The sequence below is a fragment of the Hippopotamus amphibius genome, chromosome 8 (assembly GCF_030028045.1).
Source record: "Hippopotamus amphibius kiboko isolate mHipAmp2 chromosome 8, mHipAmp2.hap2, whole genome shotgun sequence".
NCBI classification, from domain to species: Eukaryota; Metazoa; Chordata; class Mammalia; order Artiodactyla; family Hippopotamidae; genus Hippopotamus; species Hippopotamus amphibius.
The window spans coordinates 15403006-15417898 of NC_080193.1; the positions used below are offsets into that span (position 1 = coordinate 15403006).

The 14893-nt window shown below is 50.1% G+C and overlaps 1 protein-coding gene across 6 annotated transcripts in view; it reads right to left on the reverse strand.

Moving 5' to 3' along the window:
- NOS1 (nitric oxide synthase 1) overlaps window positions 1–14893 on the reverse strand; it is a 123377-nt gene that overhangs the window by 4592 nt on the left and 103892 nt on the right. For 5 of the 6 annotated variants that reach the window (XM_057745189.1, XM_057745187.1, XM_057745188.1 and 2 more), the window contains 3 exons: window positions 13948–14142; window positions 12013–12131; window positions 10507–11036 (listed from right to left, as the gene is read on the reverse strand). In XM_057745189.1, coding sequence (XP_057601172.1) covers window positions 11021–11036; window positions 12013–12131; window positions 13948–14142 — 330 coding nt within the window. In that variant the 3' untranslated portion in view covers window positions 10507–11020. Of the gene's footprint in view, window positions 1–10506; window positions 11037–12012; window positions 12132–13947; window positions 14143–14893 lie in introns of those variants that run through there. The other variant, XM_057745190.1, reaches the window with a different exon arrangement.

Below are 14893 nucleotides of genomic sequence, written 5' to 3' on the forward strand. Positions count from 1 at the left end.
AAGGGCTCATCACCACCTAACATACTCTTCAAAAAAACCACTATGTCTCTCTCCTTCCAGTAGAACGTGAGTTCTACTGGTTGTTCTCCAACGTCTACAAAAGAGCTTGACATATACTAGGTCCTCCTCATATATCTATTGAACGAGTGCATTAGCCCTATGAGTGCAGTGCAGTTGAGCTGCATGTATCTTGCATGTGGGGGTGGACGTGAACCTTTGAGGGCCAGAGAGTCGACTCTGGTGGGCTGAATAATGGCTCCTCAATATGTTCACATTCTCATCGTTAGAACCTGTGCATAGGTTACCGTGGTATGTGTTTCCCACCCTCCCTATGTTGCCAAGCGATTCTCCTATACCAGCTGGGTGCCCTACAATTCAACTCAGTGCTGACACCACCTACCTGATGCTCTCGACCAGGAGACAGATCCCACAGGTTAAGGGTTCAGTCCTGCAAGACTGCTCCACCCCCAACCCCCACCCACTTCAGAAGCTACGTTGCAAGTCCACATTGTCACCTGTGCTTCTGCCAGACTGGCTACAGCTAGGAACTTCCCATGACCCACTTCCTCGTGTTTGATTAATTTGCGAGAGCGGCTCATGGAACTCAGAGAAACGTTTTGCTTACTAGGTTAACCAGTTTACTAGAAAAGGGTAAAACTCAGGAACAGTCGGATGGGAGAGATGCACAGGGCAAGGTATGGGGAAAGGGTGAGGAGCTTCTGTGTTCTCTGAGCCCATCACGCTCCCCAAATACTCACATCTTCACCAACCCGGAAGCTCTCCGAACCCCATCCTTTTGGGTTTTTACAGAGGCCCCATTCCATGGGAATGACTGATTAAATCACTGGGCATTGATGATCGATTCAACCACCAGCCTCTCTCCCCTCCGTGGAGGCTGGGGCGTAGGACTGAAAGGTCCAACCCTCTAATCGCCTGGTTGTTTCCCCTGGCAACCAGCCCCCTTCCTCAGGTGCTTTCCAAGAGTCACTGCAGTGACGTAAACTCAGGTGTGGCTGAAAGGGGTTTGTTAAGAGGAACGAGACACCTTTATCACTCATTAGAGGAGATTCCAAGAATTTCAGGAACTCTGTGCCAGAAATAGGAGCGAGACTAAATATATCTTTCTTATTATAAACCACAATCTCACAGGTATCTTACATGACAAGAGGGACTTCGCAGATGTAATTACGTTAGAAATCTTGAGATGCAGAGATTACCCTGGACAATCGTGTGCGCTCAATGTAATCACAGCGGTCCTCAGAAGAGGGGGACAGGAGGGTCAGAGTCAGAGAGATGGGATGTGAGGAGGGATACAGACGCTGCAGTGTGCTGGGCAATAAGCCAAGAAATGTGGGCAGCTTCTAAAAGCTGGAAAACGTAAGGAAATGGATTCTTCCGTAGGGCAGTAGCAATAAGAAATGAATACAGATTTAATACAGCTTTTTACTTTTCTATTGCTGCTGTAACAAATTACCACAGCTTAGGGGCTTGAAACAACACAAATGTATGACCTTACGGCTCTGGATGTCAGAAGTCTCAAATGCGTCTTACGAGGCTAAAATCAAGACATCAGCAGAGCTGTGTTCCTTCTGGAGGCTCTGCATGAAAATCTGTTTTTGGCCTTTCCCAGCATGTAGAGGTTATTTGAATTCCTTGGCTCATAATAGCATGACTCCAACCTCCGCAGCAATAAAGCAGTATGCCAGGGAGATTTTTGGTGACTGTTTGTTACTCAGCATTATTGTGGCAATAGATAACGGATACAAAGAAGTAGGTAGCACACACCCACAAAACAATTGCAAAGCAGTACCTCCACTATGCCAAGCGATTGGTACAGGCAGGAAGTAGAGTTGGAGGGTAGAGGATGGCTTCCCTGAAAAGGTAGTGTTTGAATCCAGCCCCCAGCAATAGAGGTGGGATCTGCAGAGGTGAGAGGGCAGAGAGGGCTTTCTAGGTGGGGGGCATGCAGAAGCAAAGGCCAGCTGGAAGGAAAATAAAAGCTGTGTTTAGAGCCCTTGGGGCAAATCAGCTGACTGGAAGCTTTGGGTTGAACAGTGGCGGAACCAGAAACCCAGAGGCTGCTTGTGGACAGAGCGAGCACTGAGTGTTGGCCGGAGGGGTTGGTCTCCCCCTCTGGTCCCTGCTGACCCTGGATGCCTTTGAGTGAAGGTGAGATGGGCTGAAAGAGATGTTTCTGGAAGGGCAGTCTGGGGGCAGTGTGTGCTTTTCAAGGAAGGTGATGCTATTAGCACCAGCTTGGAGGAACAAGGAACAGGTGTCTTTCTACCTGCAGATTATGCCAGCCGCTTTTCTGCTAATAACTGCATTTCCATTAGCGACTCTTTTCAAAGCCTTCGAAACAAAACTGATTCAATTACTCACTGCGTAATGTTTAATTAATGCCACAGATACTACACCTTGAGTTGATAGTATGTCTCAGAGGCTTTCTCGCATTTAATAGTTTATTTTCCCAACACATCTTTATGAGATGCGGGGCTCATCACCCTTGAAGATCTCAAAATTCTTGGAAACAGTAAATTCGGGAGGAGAGAGGCCGCCAACATCAACTTCCAACCCCAACTCTGAGTTCCAGCTGAGGAAACCAAGATGCCGAGAAGCCAGGAGACCACCCACTCCTGCCTCCCCTACCCTGCCCCCAGGTCTACTAATACAAAAGCTTTGAGACAAAAAAAAAAAAAAAAAACCACTTTACTAATTACTCTGGTTTTAATCTTCTGCTATTTGATTAACTTAATCTTATTTTCCTCTAGAGGCTATTGCTAAAGTGATTTCCTATTACAGATGTGGCTTAAGCTCTGTATTGATTGTTAAATACTTTCCCTGTTTTTGCTTCCTTGGTGATTTTGCCAAGGGTACAATGAAAAAAATAAGAAGTACGTGTTTACTATTTAACTGCCTGAGATGTCTATATTCTGTATCGATCTGCAGTGATTCAAAATTCCTTTCCCCCCCTCCCCCACTCGTTTTCCACCCCCTTCTCCTTTTGATTTGTGGTTAGGAAGGTTCTGTTTCGGTGTAAACTTGGATTTTTCACCTGGTTGCCAGGCAACAGAAGCCACCCCAGTTGGGATGCATATAAATGTTAAATGCTCCCCAGCCACCTCTGAGGCTGGGCCTGTCAAGACTCCAGCGTGTGTATGAATCACGTGAAGGAGCTGATTCAAAACAGTGTCAGACCTTATCCCCAGTGAGCGCTAATGAGCAGGTGTGGGGAGAGGCCAGCAGCTGGCTTTTAAAACCAGTGGCCCCTGTAATGACAGGTGGTCTGGGAAAACCAGTGCCCAAGTATCGAACGGCAAATGGGCTTAAGATGGGGCTGTTTGAGCTTCAATAAGAGAAAAAGGCTGAGAAAGTTGGAAGGAACCAGAGCGGGAACCTTAGTTTACTTGTGTGTAGGACTCTTGGATTCTATCCTATTCTATTCCATCCCATTCCATTATGTTATACGTGTGTTGTGTATATTAACTCACGTAATCCTATCGCAATGCAATGAAGCCAAAATGATCACAGCGTCTTTTACAGTGAAGAAATGAAGGTACAGAGAAGGCAGGCAACTTATTCAAAGTTGCACATCTAGGAAGTGAAGGATTTGAACTGTGACAGTCTCTGAGAAGCAGCACTGTGTCAACTAGAAAAAGACGCACAACCTAACGGTTGAGAATTACGTTTTACGCGAGACCTTACTGAGAACTCTAGCCTGAGAAGGCAGCCTTTCAGATAGCTCTAAGAACTGTTCCAAAGAAGTAAGGGAGGAGCCAGGATATATAGGTGTTTTTGCTAAAAACAAACAAACACGCAGTCGAACATCAAAAGATCACTGCTAGTCACACACACAGAAAAAGCCCCAGCCATCTCAAGTTCATGATTTTAGTGCTTTCCTGTGTATGGGAAGATGCAAGAGTCTAGGCTCATTGAAATTATTCCTGGATATACACCTTAACTATCTAGGACCAGTATCCTGTTTTTCTCCATCCTGATTCCACCTCTGGGTACGCTGTGGGGGAGGGGTGGGCTGCAGAGGCTGATGGCCTGATGTCAGGCAACATTCATTGTTTACCAGAATGGCAGGCAACATTTTTTTTTTTTTTTTGGGTCCACAACCAGGTGGTGGTTAAAAATGCAGATTCTAGATCTGGACAGTCTGGACTCAAACTCCACTTCTAACATTTACTGGCTATATACACTGGCTGACCTGCTTTTGCCTTCATTTCCCAAGTTTTAAGTTGGGGAGAGCAATGATAACATGTCAGGGTATTCTTGTAAAGACTGGCATTTGGTAATTGTTAGTCATTATTTTAACTCATTTTTGTGAGGCAGCATGGATACGAGTGCTGAGGCGTCCCCGACTCCTGCTTCCTCTCTGATCCGCATCTCATGTTTGAACTTGAACTTGAGGCTCAGGGATAGGGGAGAGGAGTTAGGAACAGTGTGAAGGGAGGGTTTGCTTTTGGATAAATAACTCTGTAACTTAAAAGGCTGAATATCCAATGGTTTGTGCTTTATGACCAGGAAATAGGACTGAAGGTCAAAACAGCCCCAGCATCTAAATGGCCGTGTCCAGAAGGGCATGATAAAGCCCTCCCCTACTTGATCCTGTTATAGTAGCCACTCTGTCAGGGTATTAGGGGTTCACTCCTCTTCACCTGTCCTTTTAGTGCTTTTGAGGTCTCTTCCTTTTGGAACTGGGTCTGAAGCCAGCCAGGAATTAGGTTCAGGGTCTCAGGGCTGTGTGTACAGGGAGGAAAGCCTGAGGGAGAAGGTGGTAATGTCTCTTTGGGGTCCTTTCTATGGATGCGGCTGTGATGGGGGCAAAGGTGTCGGGGAGGAGGAAGGTCACTTCTCAGGATGCTGAGAAGTGACCTTCAGATACATGTCAGGAGTCAGCTCTTCCTCTGGATGCTGGGAAGGCCCTCATGCCCTTGGGGCGTGGCTTCTGCTGCAGAGAGCCAGGCCTTCTTGTCTCAAATCAGGACAGCTCTGGAAGGCCATTTTCAGAATTCCCTGCAGGGTTGGCTGACGTTTCTGTTGAGACAATATTGCAGCTCAGGCTTCCCCTCCCCTCCCTCCACCCCTCCCCTCCCTCCACCCCTCCCCTTCCCAAGAGCGCACCCCCATCAGCCTCCTGCCACCTCTGTCTCAGACTGGGCTTCCTGGGGGTAGCCAACGCGCCTGGCCGCAGAGGGCAAAGGCGTGAGAAATTCCAAGCAAATCAAACAAAAGACCACAGTCAGTCGAGTCGAGTCCACTTTTTAATATTTTGACCATGATGCAAACAGGCATAAATAGACTTTTGTTGAATTCCATCCAATTAGCAGGTAAGAATTACACAGAAGAAGAGCATGCGGCGAGCACAGCCTGGACAACCTCGCAGAGCATGTGGGGCGGGCGTCAGTCCTTCGAGGAAGGTGCTGGAGCGCACGGGACACTTGGCAGAGATTAGCAGCATCGAGAGCTCAGAGGTAGGGGGAGGCCCGAGTTTCTGACAGCGTGTGTGTGTGTGTGTGTGCTGAGAGGCGACACCTGCTCGGCGCACCTCCCCGGCTCCCCAGCCCCTGAACGGAAACCCACCAGCACGATCACCGGCACAGCGATGCGGGGCGACCCCCCATGCCTCCCGGAAGACCACTGCTGAGCCCGGAGTGGGTCGTACAATCACAACGACAACACGACAACACGGAAAACGGGGTGGAGGTGGGGCGGGGGGCACGGGAGGGTGCTGGGCCTCTGTGGGTCTTCATCAGAACTGGGCACCGAGGGCACAGCATCTCACTGAATCAGGGCGGTCATCCTTCTGTCTTGGGAGGGAGCTGGTGAAACCACACTTTTTAATTCCCTCTTGAAATCCTGCATGTCTTTGTCTGACAGCAGAAAATGGAAAGAAGACCATCGAAAATCTCTACTTATTCCAGAAGGTGGATGGTGAGAAGGCGTGGGGTAACCAGTAGAGATTCTGTAGCCCCCAGGGGACATCTGGCAATGTCCCAAGACATAGTTGGTTGTCACGACTTGCGGGGGTGGGGCTGCTACTGCCACCTGGTGGGTGGAGGCCAGAGATGCTGCTCAACACCCTCCAATGCCCAGGACAGCCCCCACACACAAAGAACTCTCCAGCCCCAAATGCCAACAGTGCTGAGGTTGATGGACCCTGCACTAGAGTCTCCTAGGAGTCAAGTCGGGGCACTTGGATGTCCTGGAGTCATTTTCTAGAAGACTATGGAAAGCTGCATCTTCAGGCAGATCTGTTCCTGCCATCCAGGGCCACCTGCTTTAAGCATGGGCTCTGCTCTGGACCAGACACACATGCCCCGCTTGCTCAGAACCGTTCAGATAGTCTAGGACACAACAATCTGAGAAACATATCGAGGTGTATTTACTCCCGATCACCTCCCTGCACGCGGCTCTGATGAGTATTAATAGAAAGCAGGCCCCCCACACAGCCCCTGCTTTCCTGGCATGAAAGTTTACCTGGGTCTTCGCATCTGAGACACATCAGTGTGGCTGTGCCACCAGGCAGGGATGGGCAGGTGGACCGAGGTCAGGGTGGGTGTGGGAGAAAGAGGAGAGGCCAGGCTGGTGTTGGCCACCAAAGGTCAAATTCAGGTGTATGCGGTCGCTGCGTGTTGAGTCCCTGCGGGGTACGGTTGCTTCCACAGCCTCTCAGATACTTTATCCTCCATCCGAGCTCTCCTGTCCTTTAATTCTTGAGTCGAATAGCACAGTCAGATGCAGGAGAGGGGGAAGACAGGGATGATGGGCAGATCCCACGGGAAGCCCAGATTAATATTTCCTTTTCCTTGTCCCTGGCAGACAGCCTCAGCTTAATGTGCCGATGTGGTAAGGTGCAAGGCGGGCACCGCGCCATGTTGGAGATCGGGGGCTGTGGCGATGGAAATATACAAGGAAACATGGCCGGCTTAAAATCTTAAGTCCACACTTTTCCGAATGGCATGAATTCAAAGGGGCCAGTGCTGTAGTGGTGAGGGGGCCCAGACATCGGCTTGCCGGTTCTGTCAGGAAACGTTTGCACCATGATCTGGGTCAGAGAACCTCATTTGTGCCAAACCTGACTTAGGGCAAAACCTGACCTTCTTTTGGAAGCCTGAAGCAGGCGGATGCTGAGAGTGTGTCTGGCAAGAAATTCCTGTGTTCTAAGGCTGACGTCTACTGGCCTCTGGTCAGTTCTTTATGCCTATCTAGGCAATGGCTGGACCTTGGAAGGATCCACCCTGTTTACTCGGGGAGAAGCTGGCTATCATGTCAGCTCTGAAAACTGAGCTTTACTCGGAGTCTGTTTTTTCTCCTGAGACCCGTTTCTCAGCCTACAGGCAAGACTCTTGACTTTCCCTTTGTTCTCATCCTCCACAGCAAGTCGGAGTCCAGGGCCTGGTAATTCAACCCCTGGAATGCCTTTATCACCACATCTGCCCCTTCACTCATTCAAGCCTTAGGTTACTGCAATAACCAACAAATAGTTCAACAGGTCAGCCACACACGCTCTATGCTGTAGCCAGAACATTCTTTTCCAGGCATAACCCAAATCACCTGATTTTTCCCCTTTAAAAAACACTCCTAAGGACTCCATGTTGCCGGCCAAATAAAGTCAAAATCCCTTGACAAAATTCCGTCTGTTCCCTGCCTATCTCTGCAGTGTACCACCACCTTCCGCAGCCTTCCAAAGCTGGGCCACATGGGAAGCCAGCCCCGATTTAGTCTGCATGGTCCCCTCTCTCTTCCTAGGAGATCCTGGAAGTCTCCTTTCCCCAAACCTGCTGGTGGAATCTCACCAATGGCTCAAACCCCAGACCTGCATGTAGATTCTAAGAACTGTGTCTCTGCATCCCAGACCCTAACCTTCTGTAAGAGAGGAACTGTGTTTTGCTCTGTACATGCCAAGGTGCCTTCTGCATAGTGGAGAGGTGAGAAATGCATAAAGTAAGTGAAAAAAATTTGATAGCTTATAATGGGCCAGGTGCTGTAACTGTGCACTTTATGGGCATTATCTCATTTAATCCGCCTTGTGATATAGGGGATATATGTAGGCTCAGAGAGGTTAGGTCACCAGCAGGTCACAGCTGTCCCCAGAAACAGGGGCAGTGTTAGCACGTGGGCTCAGGTCTGCTTCTAAAACTCCATTTTGGTGGGTCTAAAGCATCCCCTCAAAGCAAGGATACCTGGCTGTCTCACTCCATAGAAACCAACGGAAAACCTGTATCCCCTCAGGGAGTTTAATGACTTCTGCTTCTTTTGCAACGCACGGTACAAGAATAGAACTCACAGTGACAATAGAACATGGCTGTTTCAGCCTTCCTCCTGGCCAAACTCACTTTTGTTAAATGGAGTTGGAGCTACTCTGGCCAATTCAAGAGAGGGAGAGAGAGAGAGGCAGGGAGGGAGGAATAAGAGGCCTGCAACTAGGGTGACCCCCAAATGCCCAGGCAACCCTATTTTTGCTCACCTGCTGTTACACCAAAATTTGCAGGCTACTGGGACCAAACTACAAACCACCACAAGAGGGCAGCATTTAGCCAACCTGGATCAGAACTGAACCCGAAATCAGGGCTCCACTCCCTCTGCCTCTTGATAGGCTCATAACAGTGAGGCTTTTGGTATCAGAGATTCTGACAAAGGAGAGAAACACATCAGACCAATCTCCTGTCCGCTAGCCAGGAGTCATGAAGCAGCTTGTGTTGAAAAAAAAAAAAAAAAAACCACAAAACAATTGTTCTCGGGGAGAAAGAGGAGTCCTGGTTATGGAACCATTTCTTTAGACTCCCTGAAACACAAGATGACATTTTCCTCTGTCTTTCTGCTACTAGAAGGGCAGGGCTATATGAAGAATGTGCCTGGCATGGAATAAGTTCTCCTAAGTATTTATCTGGTCATGGAAAAGCATTCATGCATAAAGCTTGATTTGGGAAGGGGAGCACTGATTAATTCCTCTATGATAAGAGGCTGGACACAGTGGTTCAGCCCCTGCGGCGCTAGTGACATCTTAGAAGATATCTCCAAAAGGCTCAAAGGGTTGCAAAGGAAGCCCCTGGGAGGAGAGCTACTAGCCAGAATCATGTTTGCAGGAAAGAAAGGGTTTAGAATGGGCTTTGCTCCAGGTCAGAGGGGGTCGGCGGAGCAAGCCGAGTGCTTGGTCTCTGTGCCGCGGAAGCCTGAGCAGGACAAAATAGGATTAAAGGCAGGCGGGGAAATCACACCTGGCACGAAGTCGAACTCCAAGCGCCAGGGATGTGACACCAGCGAGGGCTGCCAGGAAGGGTGGAAAAGGCGAGATAGAGTTTGCCCTTTAAGAGTCTCCGAAGTTGCCCCCTCCTGGGGACACCTCTCTGGCACTCCCGATGTAAGACCCTTCCAGAGGGAGCCAGAACTCTCTCTCTCAGCCCCCAAACTGAGCATCAAGAATGCCTATGTGCTGTATAGAAAGGAAAGGCTCTCTTTTCATAGGACAAGACAAAACCAAACAAGATGGAAGATGGGAACTGGCTGATTGCTTGCCTTTCGACACTGGGGAGGCAGGTCCTGGGGGTCAGTGGGACTTCTTGGCTCTCGCTGGGCACTGCTCACCATTGATTTTCAGCACTTAAGTGTTAAAAGAAAGGGACCCTTCCACCCTATTTCTCTGAGAAGAAGAACTCAGCAGGTGGTCTGCCTGGGAGAAACTGTTCCTGCCCTCATTCCTGCCAAAGACTTTGCTGCCCATTTTTGATCTGAGTTGTAATTTACTTGTCAAGATTATTTTATCAGGTTAAAAATTGGGCATATCTCTTTTAGAAGGCCAAAAGCATGAGGGCAGGGTCTCCCCACTATGGCTGTGGTCCTATAGAGGAAACCATGAGATGCCTCGGGACAGAGTCCGTCTCCAACCTGATCCGCTTTCACTGGCTTCCGTTATTTTATCCTCAGGGGTGAAAGAGCAAGCCCCGTTTGGGGGAATTAAAAAAAACAATGATATTCTTCCTTGATATTGTTTCCAGTCTCCACAACTTTAAAGTTCATACCTTTTAGCTTCATAACAGTACAATTAGGGGAAACTAAGGACAAGTGATGATGTCCAAAGTTATCCGGTGGCAAAGATGGGAAGATTCTTATTTCCAGCTCATTCCCTCAGACAACATTACTTCTGGCCTTGTGGGTGGGGAGGGCCAAATTAGGCGATCCTGGCTGGGGTGGGTGGGATTGAGGAGAGAGTTTGCCCAATCCATTAGATGGGTTGATTTCCCAGGAAGGCTTCACTAACTGATACCAGCATCTAAATGCATCTAATTCAGTGGTCCCCCCCTTTCATTGGAGATTTCTCCCTTCATCATCATACCCCACCTCCGTGCCCTGACCCTTTATAACCAGGACAATAAGGATGCCTCCGAGCATTTCAGGGATGCTAGCACAGACCCTTAATTATGGATGTGTGAGGACCCAGTATGGGCCAGGGCACATTTCTTGGCACCGAGGATCTGCAGGCGACATGCTTGCACAGGCAAGAGGACGGAGGGAGACCCAGGCCCATCACACGCACACACACGCACAACCAGAACAGCATCATAAAAAAGGATAAGGGGGATTTGAACGGCTGAGGGACTAGCTCAAAAAACTCTTCCATCTGGTCCCTGCAGCCTCTCCAGGGCAAACCCCAGAAAACACCTTAACACAAGCCACGGCCATGTTCCAATGGTTTCATGCACCGGTGATGTGCCCTTGTCAGAAAGAGAGAGAGAGGGAGACAGTTTTGTAAGAGCCACTGCGGATTATAGAGGCATTGCACTGCAGCAGGAAAACTCAAGGAGAAAACCCAAGAGGGCCAGGAAACCACGGAGAGGTGAGAACCCAGGAGAGGAGGACCAGGACACGGCGACAGGACGAGAGGCAGAGCGGGGGGCCACGTGGGGGCCCGGAGGAAAGGTTCAGCAGTGTCCGTGCTTCCAAAACTTGCAGACACCCCAGCCGAGTGCAATGGGGCGGCCACCCTGCCATCCACCTGGGCAAGAGGGTCCAGTTAGGAGCTGAAAACCCTGTAGGAGGAGAAGTGGGGAGGGAGTTAGTGCCAGAGGAGCAAGGCTGCTCTGTTCCCTTAAAGAGACCCAGAGGAAAGCACCTGAGCTTTGTCTCTTTCACTTCCTTGGCAGCCCCAGTGTCTTAGACAGGACCTGGCACCTAGGTGGGGCTCATCCTGAGTGAATGAATGAATGAATGAATGCTTGCTCACATAACAAACCAGGATGAGCTGTGATCTTTAAGGCAATAACGTCAGCCTGCTGGACACCAACATATGTCTTCGAGACTGCCATGTTGTCATAAGGGGGAAAAAAAGCACGAGGATGCTTAAGAAATGGAGTGTGTGTGCCTTAGGCTACTGAAAACAAGGCAGCCGAATTCCCACCTAATTTAAAGGGCACGGGGTGGTGGTTTCAAGGCGCTCTGTGGCAGAGAATGGAGGGAGTGAGATTATAGTCAAGGGTGACGTGTCATTGCATTCATGTAAGGTTTAAATAGTGAGACTCAATCCCAGTTTTGTGGTACCTCAGACAATTTCCAGCAATTTCTAGAGGACACGTGGAATTGTCAAAATAATACCCATTGGGATTTGCATCAGTGAGAATGCTAGCAGCACTCTGGAGGCAAGGGAGGTGGTAGAAACGTTACAAATGGTGAACAGGAGTAGGAATTTTGCAGAGGTTGAGAGCCATCATTCAACTGGCGGTGCCCCAGCGGACGCTGACATCCAAAGCCGGGGTTCCCACACTTGAGGGGAACTCAGAATCCCTGCAGGGGTCATAGAAACACAAACTGTTCGGTGCCCTGACCCCAGAGTTTCAGATTCAGCAGGGCTGGGGCAGCCTGTGAACATGTATTTATAACATGTTCCCAGGTGGTGCTGATGCAGCTGGTCTGGGGACCCACCGTGGGAAAGCCATGGTCAATGACGCCAGACATCCCCGTGCGTCAGGGCTCCACCCGCCCCTTGCCCGTGGGATGGAGCTGGCTTACTCATCAGTGTCTTTTTTGTTCTCCTCGATGAAGGCAATGGATTCAGATCTAAGGCGGTTGGTCACTTCATACGTGCGCAGGGTGACCCCAAAAATATCCTCATGGTACCGGTTGTCATCCTAGGGGACAGAAACAACCAGGAAACAGACCTCAAATGCCAACCAAGGGCATGGAGAAGGGCAGACACAGTGACACCCTGGAATGGAATATCCCTAAAGAAGATGCTCCCTTAAGAAATGAGGTGTAGGGAATTCCCTGGCTGTCCAGTGGTTAGGACTCCGTGCTTTCACTGCCCTGGCCTGGGTTCAATTCCTGGTCAGGGAACTAAGATCCTGCAAGCCCCATGGTGCAGAAGGAAAGAAAGAAAGAAAAGAAAGAAGGAAGGGAGGGAGGGAGGAAAAAGAAACAAGGTGTAATCCAGGACCCCCCGGAGACCCCTTTGGTCTCCAAGACTCCCTTTCAGGAAGACCCTCTGCTCTCTAGGGCACGGGGCCTCTCTAAACCCAGCTGGCAAAGAACACTTTGGTTCTCATCCAGAAACAGTGTTGCTATTTTATGGATTCTAAGGACAGAAGAGCTGAGGGGGTCCAGTGGAAACCTCTCCATTTCCCCCTTTCCTCCCACCTCCTTGTTCCTGCAAGTTCAGATCTGGGCACAACTGGGTTTAGTGTGAAACATCACTGTCGGTGGAGACCAGCAGAGATGGGAGAAAAGACAAAGTGCCCACTTAGCACTCAGGGAAAACCACGGTTGCCAAAGTGGAGACTTCTCCAGATACAGGAGTTTATCCGAAGAGGAGCATGTTAGCTCAGCTTTGCCCAGAAACAGACAAACAAAAAGGAGAACTCAAGAAACAGCACGAGGGATGATGGACTTCTGGCACCTAAGGGTTTCTGGAGCCACTGGAGCTTGTTCGGCAGGACTGAGGGATGGACATTAAGAATATCCCAGAGGGCAGAGTTGCTGAGCATTAAACAAGGGGAAAAGGCACGTCCCTGCTGAGGAGAGGCAGTGGTTGGGGAACACGGGTGCAGCAGAGTTAAGTTCTGGCATCTTTGGTCCCAAAGGTTTTAGAGAAAGTTGCCCATCTATAGAGTGGATTCATTTTAAGTTAGGGTGGTTTTCAATCTTATTCTGCAGAGTTCTGCAGAATCTATGAAAGTATCTCCCAAGACTCATGCCAAAGAGACAGATCTGGGGAGGGGGTGGTCTGCAGCTCTCCTTGGAGCTCTGGCATTTCTACCAGAAAGTTGTTGTTGTTTAACCTAGTAGGGTTTATTATCAGAATTAGAGCAAGGCTTGCTTCTGCAAAAATGTTTGATTATTGCTTATTTAGGGAAGCAGGGAGAAGAATGGGATCAGCCCTGGAGCTTTGTGGAGGCCTGGGACTCAGTTTATTCTGTTTGAGGCTGTGGGCCACAAAGTTAGGACTTTGCTTACTGGGCTGCTACTAGCCTTTGTGCAAATTAGGAAAAGGCATCCCTCTTTCTGGGGTGAACACAGTTCCATGCCTAAGCACACTGCATGGGGTGGCTTTCATCCCCCACTTGCCCCCTTTGGACAAATCTTTTCGTGCAGTGCCCAACCTGCACAACTGCACAGGGCAGTGCTGCAGCTTGGTTCTGGGGACAGGAAAAGTTGGGTTAGGATGGTTTCTGTCTAGCTACCCAGTGGTCCACCCACTTGTTATTTTCACACATCATAATTCCCCATCACATTTAATACACGCACCTGCATGTCCCGCCATCTTTCCTTCTCTCTCAACTATGGTTTGGGACCACCTGTATCGTCTACCCCCAGTCATAAATGGGAAAATGGGAAAATGGGAGCAGGGATGTTACCATGGGTCCCCTAGTCACTGAGACAGGTAGGATGGGGAAGAGACAGGAAGCTGGATGCCGGAAAAGGAAGCCCAGGAGCCAGCCTATCACTCACCCTCAGCCTGCTGATGAACACGCCGGCGTCCTCCACCGAAAGCTTCCCCTGCTGGGTCATGATGCGCTGGATGGCTTTGAGGACATCGGCAGCCATGGTGACGTCCCCACAGACATAAATGTGGCCCCCTTGCTCCTTCAGGGCTCGGTACACGGGTTCCGCCAGCTGCTCCTGTAGGATGTCCTGCACGTACTTCTGCAGGGAGCAGGCGGGCCAGTGAGAAGGCGCTGGGCTGCAGGACAATTCTGTGACGCTCACTCCCCCACACCCACCCTGGGAGCAGGGCCAGACACAGGGGCTTGTGCGCAGGTCTGTACTTTGTGCAGTGAATGCAGGGGACTGAGAAGGGTGGAGCAGGAAAGGAGGGAAAGCCCATCTGAGGGTGTGATGAGCTGCTCCCCAGTCTGGAGCTCACCTCTGCTTGAGCTCACCCTCTAGGGAGCCATGCATCACGCCCCACCCCCACCCCAGAGCCATCCCCTGGAGGGTGTAAGAGGGGGTGTTGTTTAGCTGCTCCTCTCTTCAGTGGTCAGTGGTCACCCACAGGGTGTTAACTCCCGTACACTTCTAGGTGCAGGGCTGGTACTGCAGGCGTCCTATGCTGGGGAGCCAGAGAAACCCCGGAACAGACAGCAAGAGAGGGGGGGTCCGGGGGAGGGGCTGTCAGGTTACACCTGGGCAAAGCCAGCTGCTGCAGGAATTGCTAGAATAACAGGTGGGCTAAGAGAATGTCAGGTGGGCACAAGGGGCGTCCAATGCAGCCTCCAGGGAATTAGTCTGGTTTGTTCAAGAAACTTCCCCTAGGTGAGCCTGACATTCAGCTGGTACGTTCTGGCACACCTGTACCTGCTACTAAAACACCGATGAACTTCCATGACCGGTGTCAAGTAGCTGCTGCCCAGACCCTCCGCGTGTCCCCCTCCCCAGCTGTCCAGGCTCCTTTCCT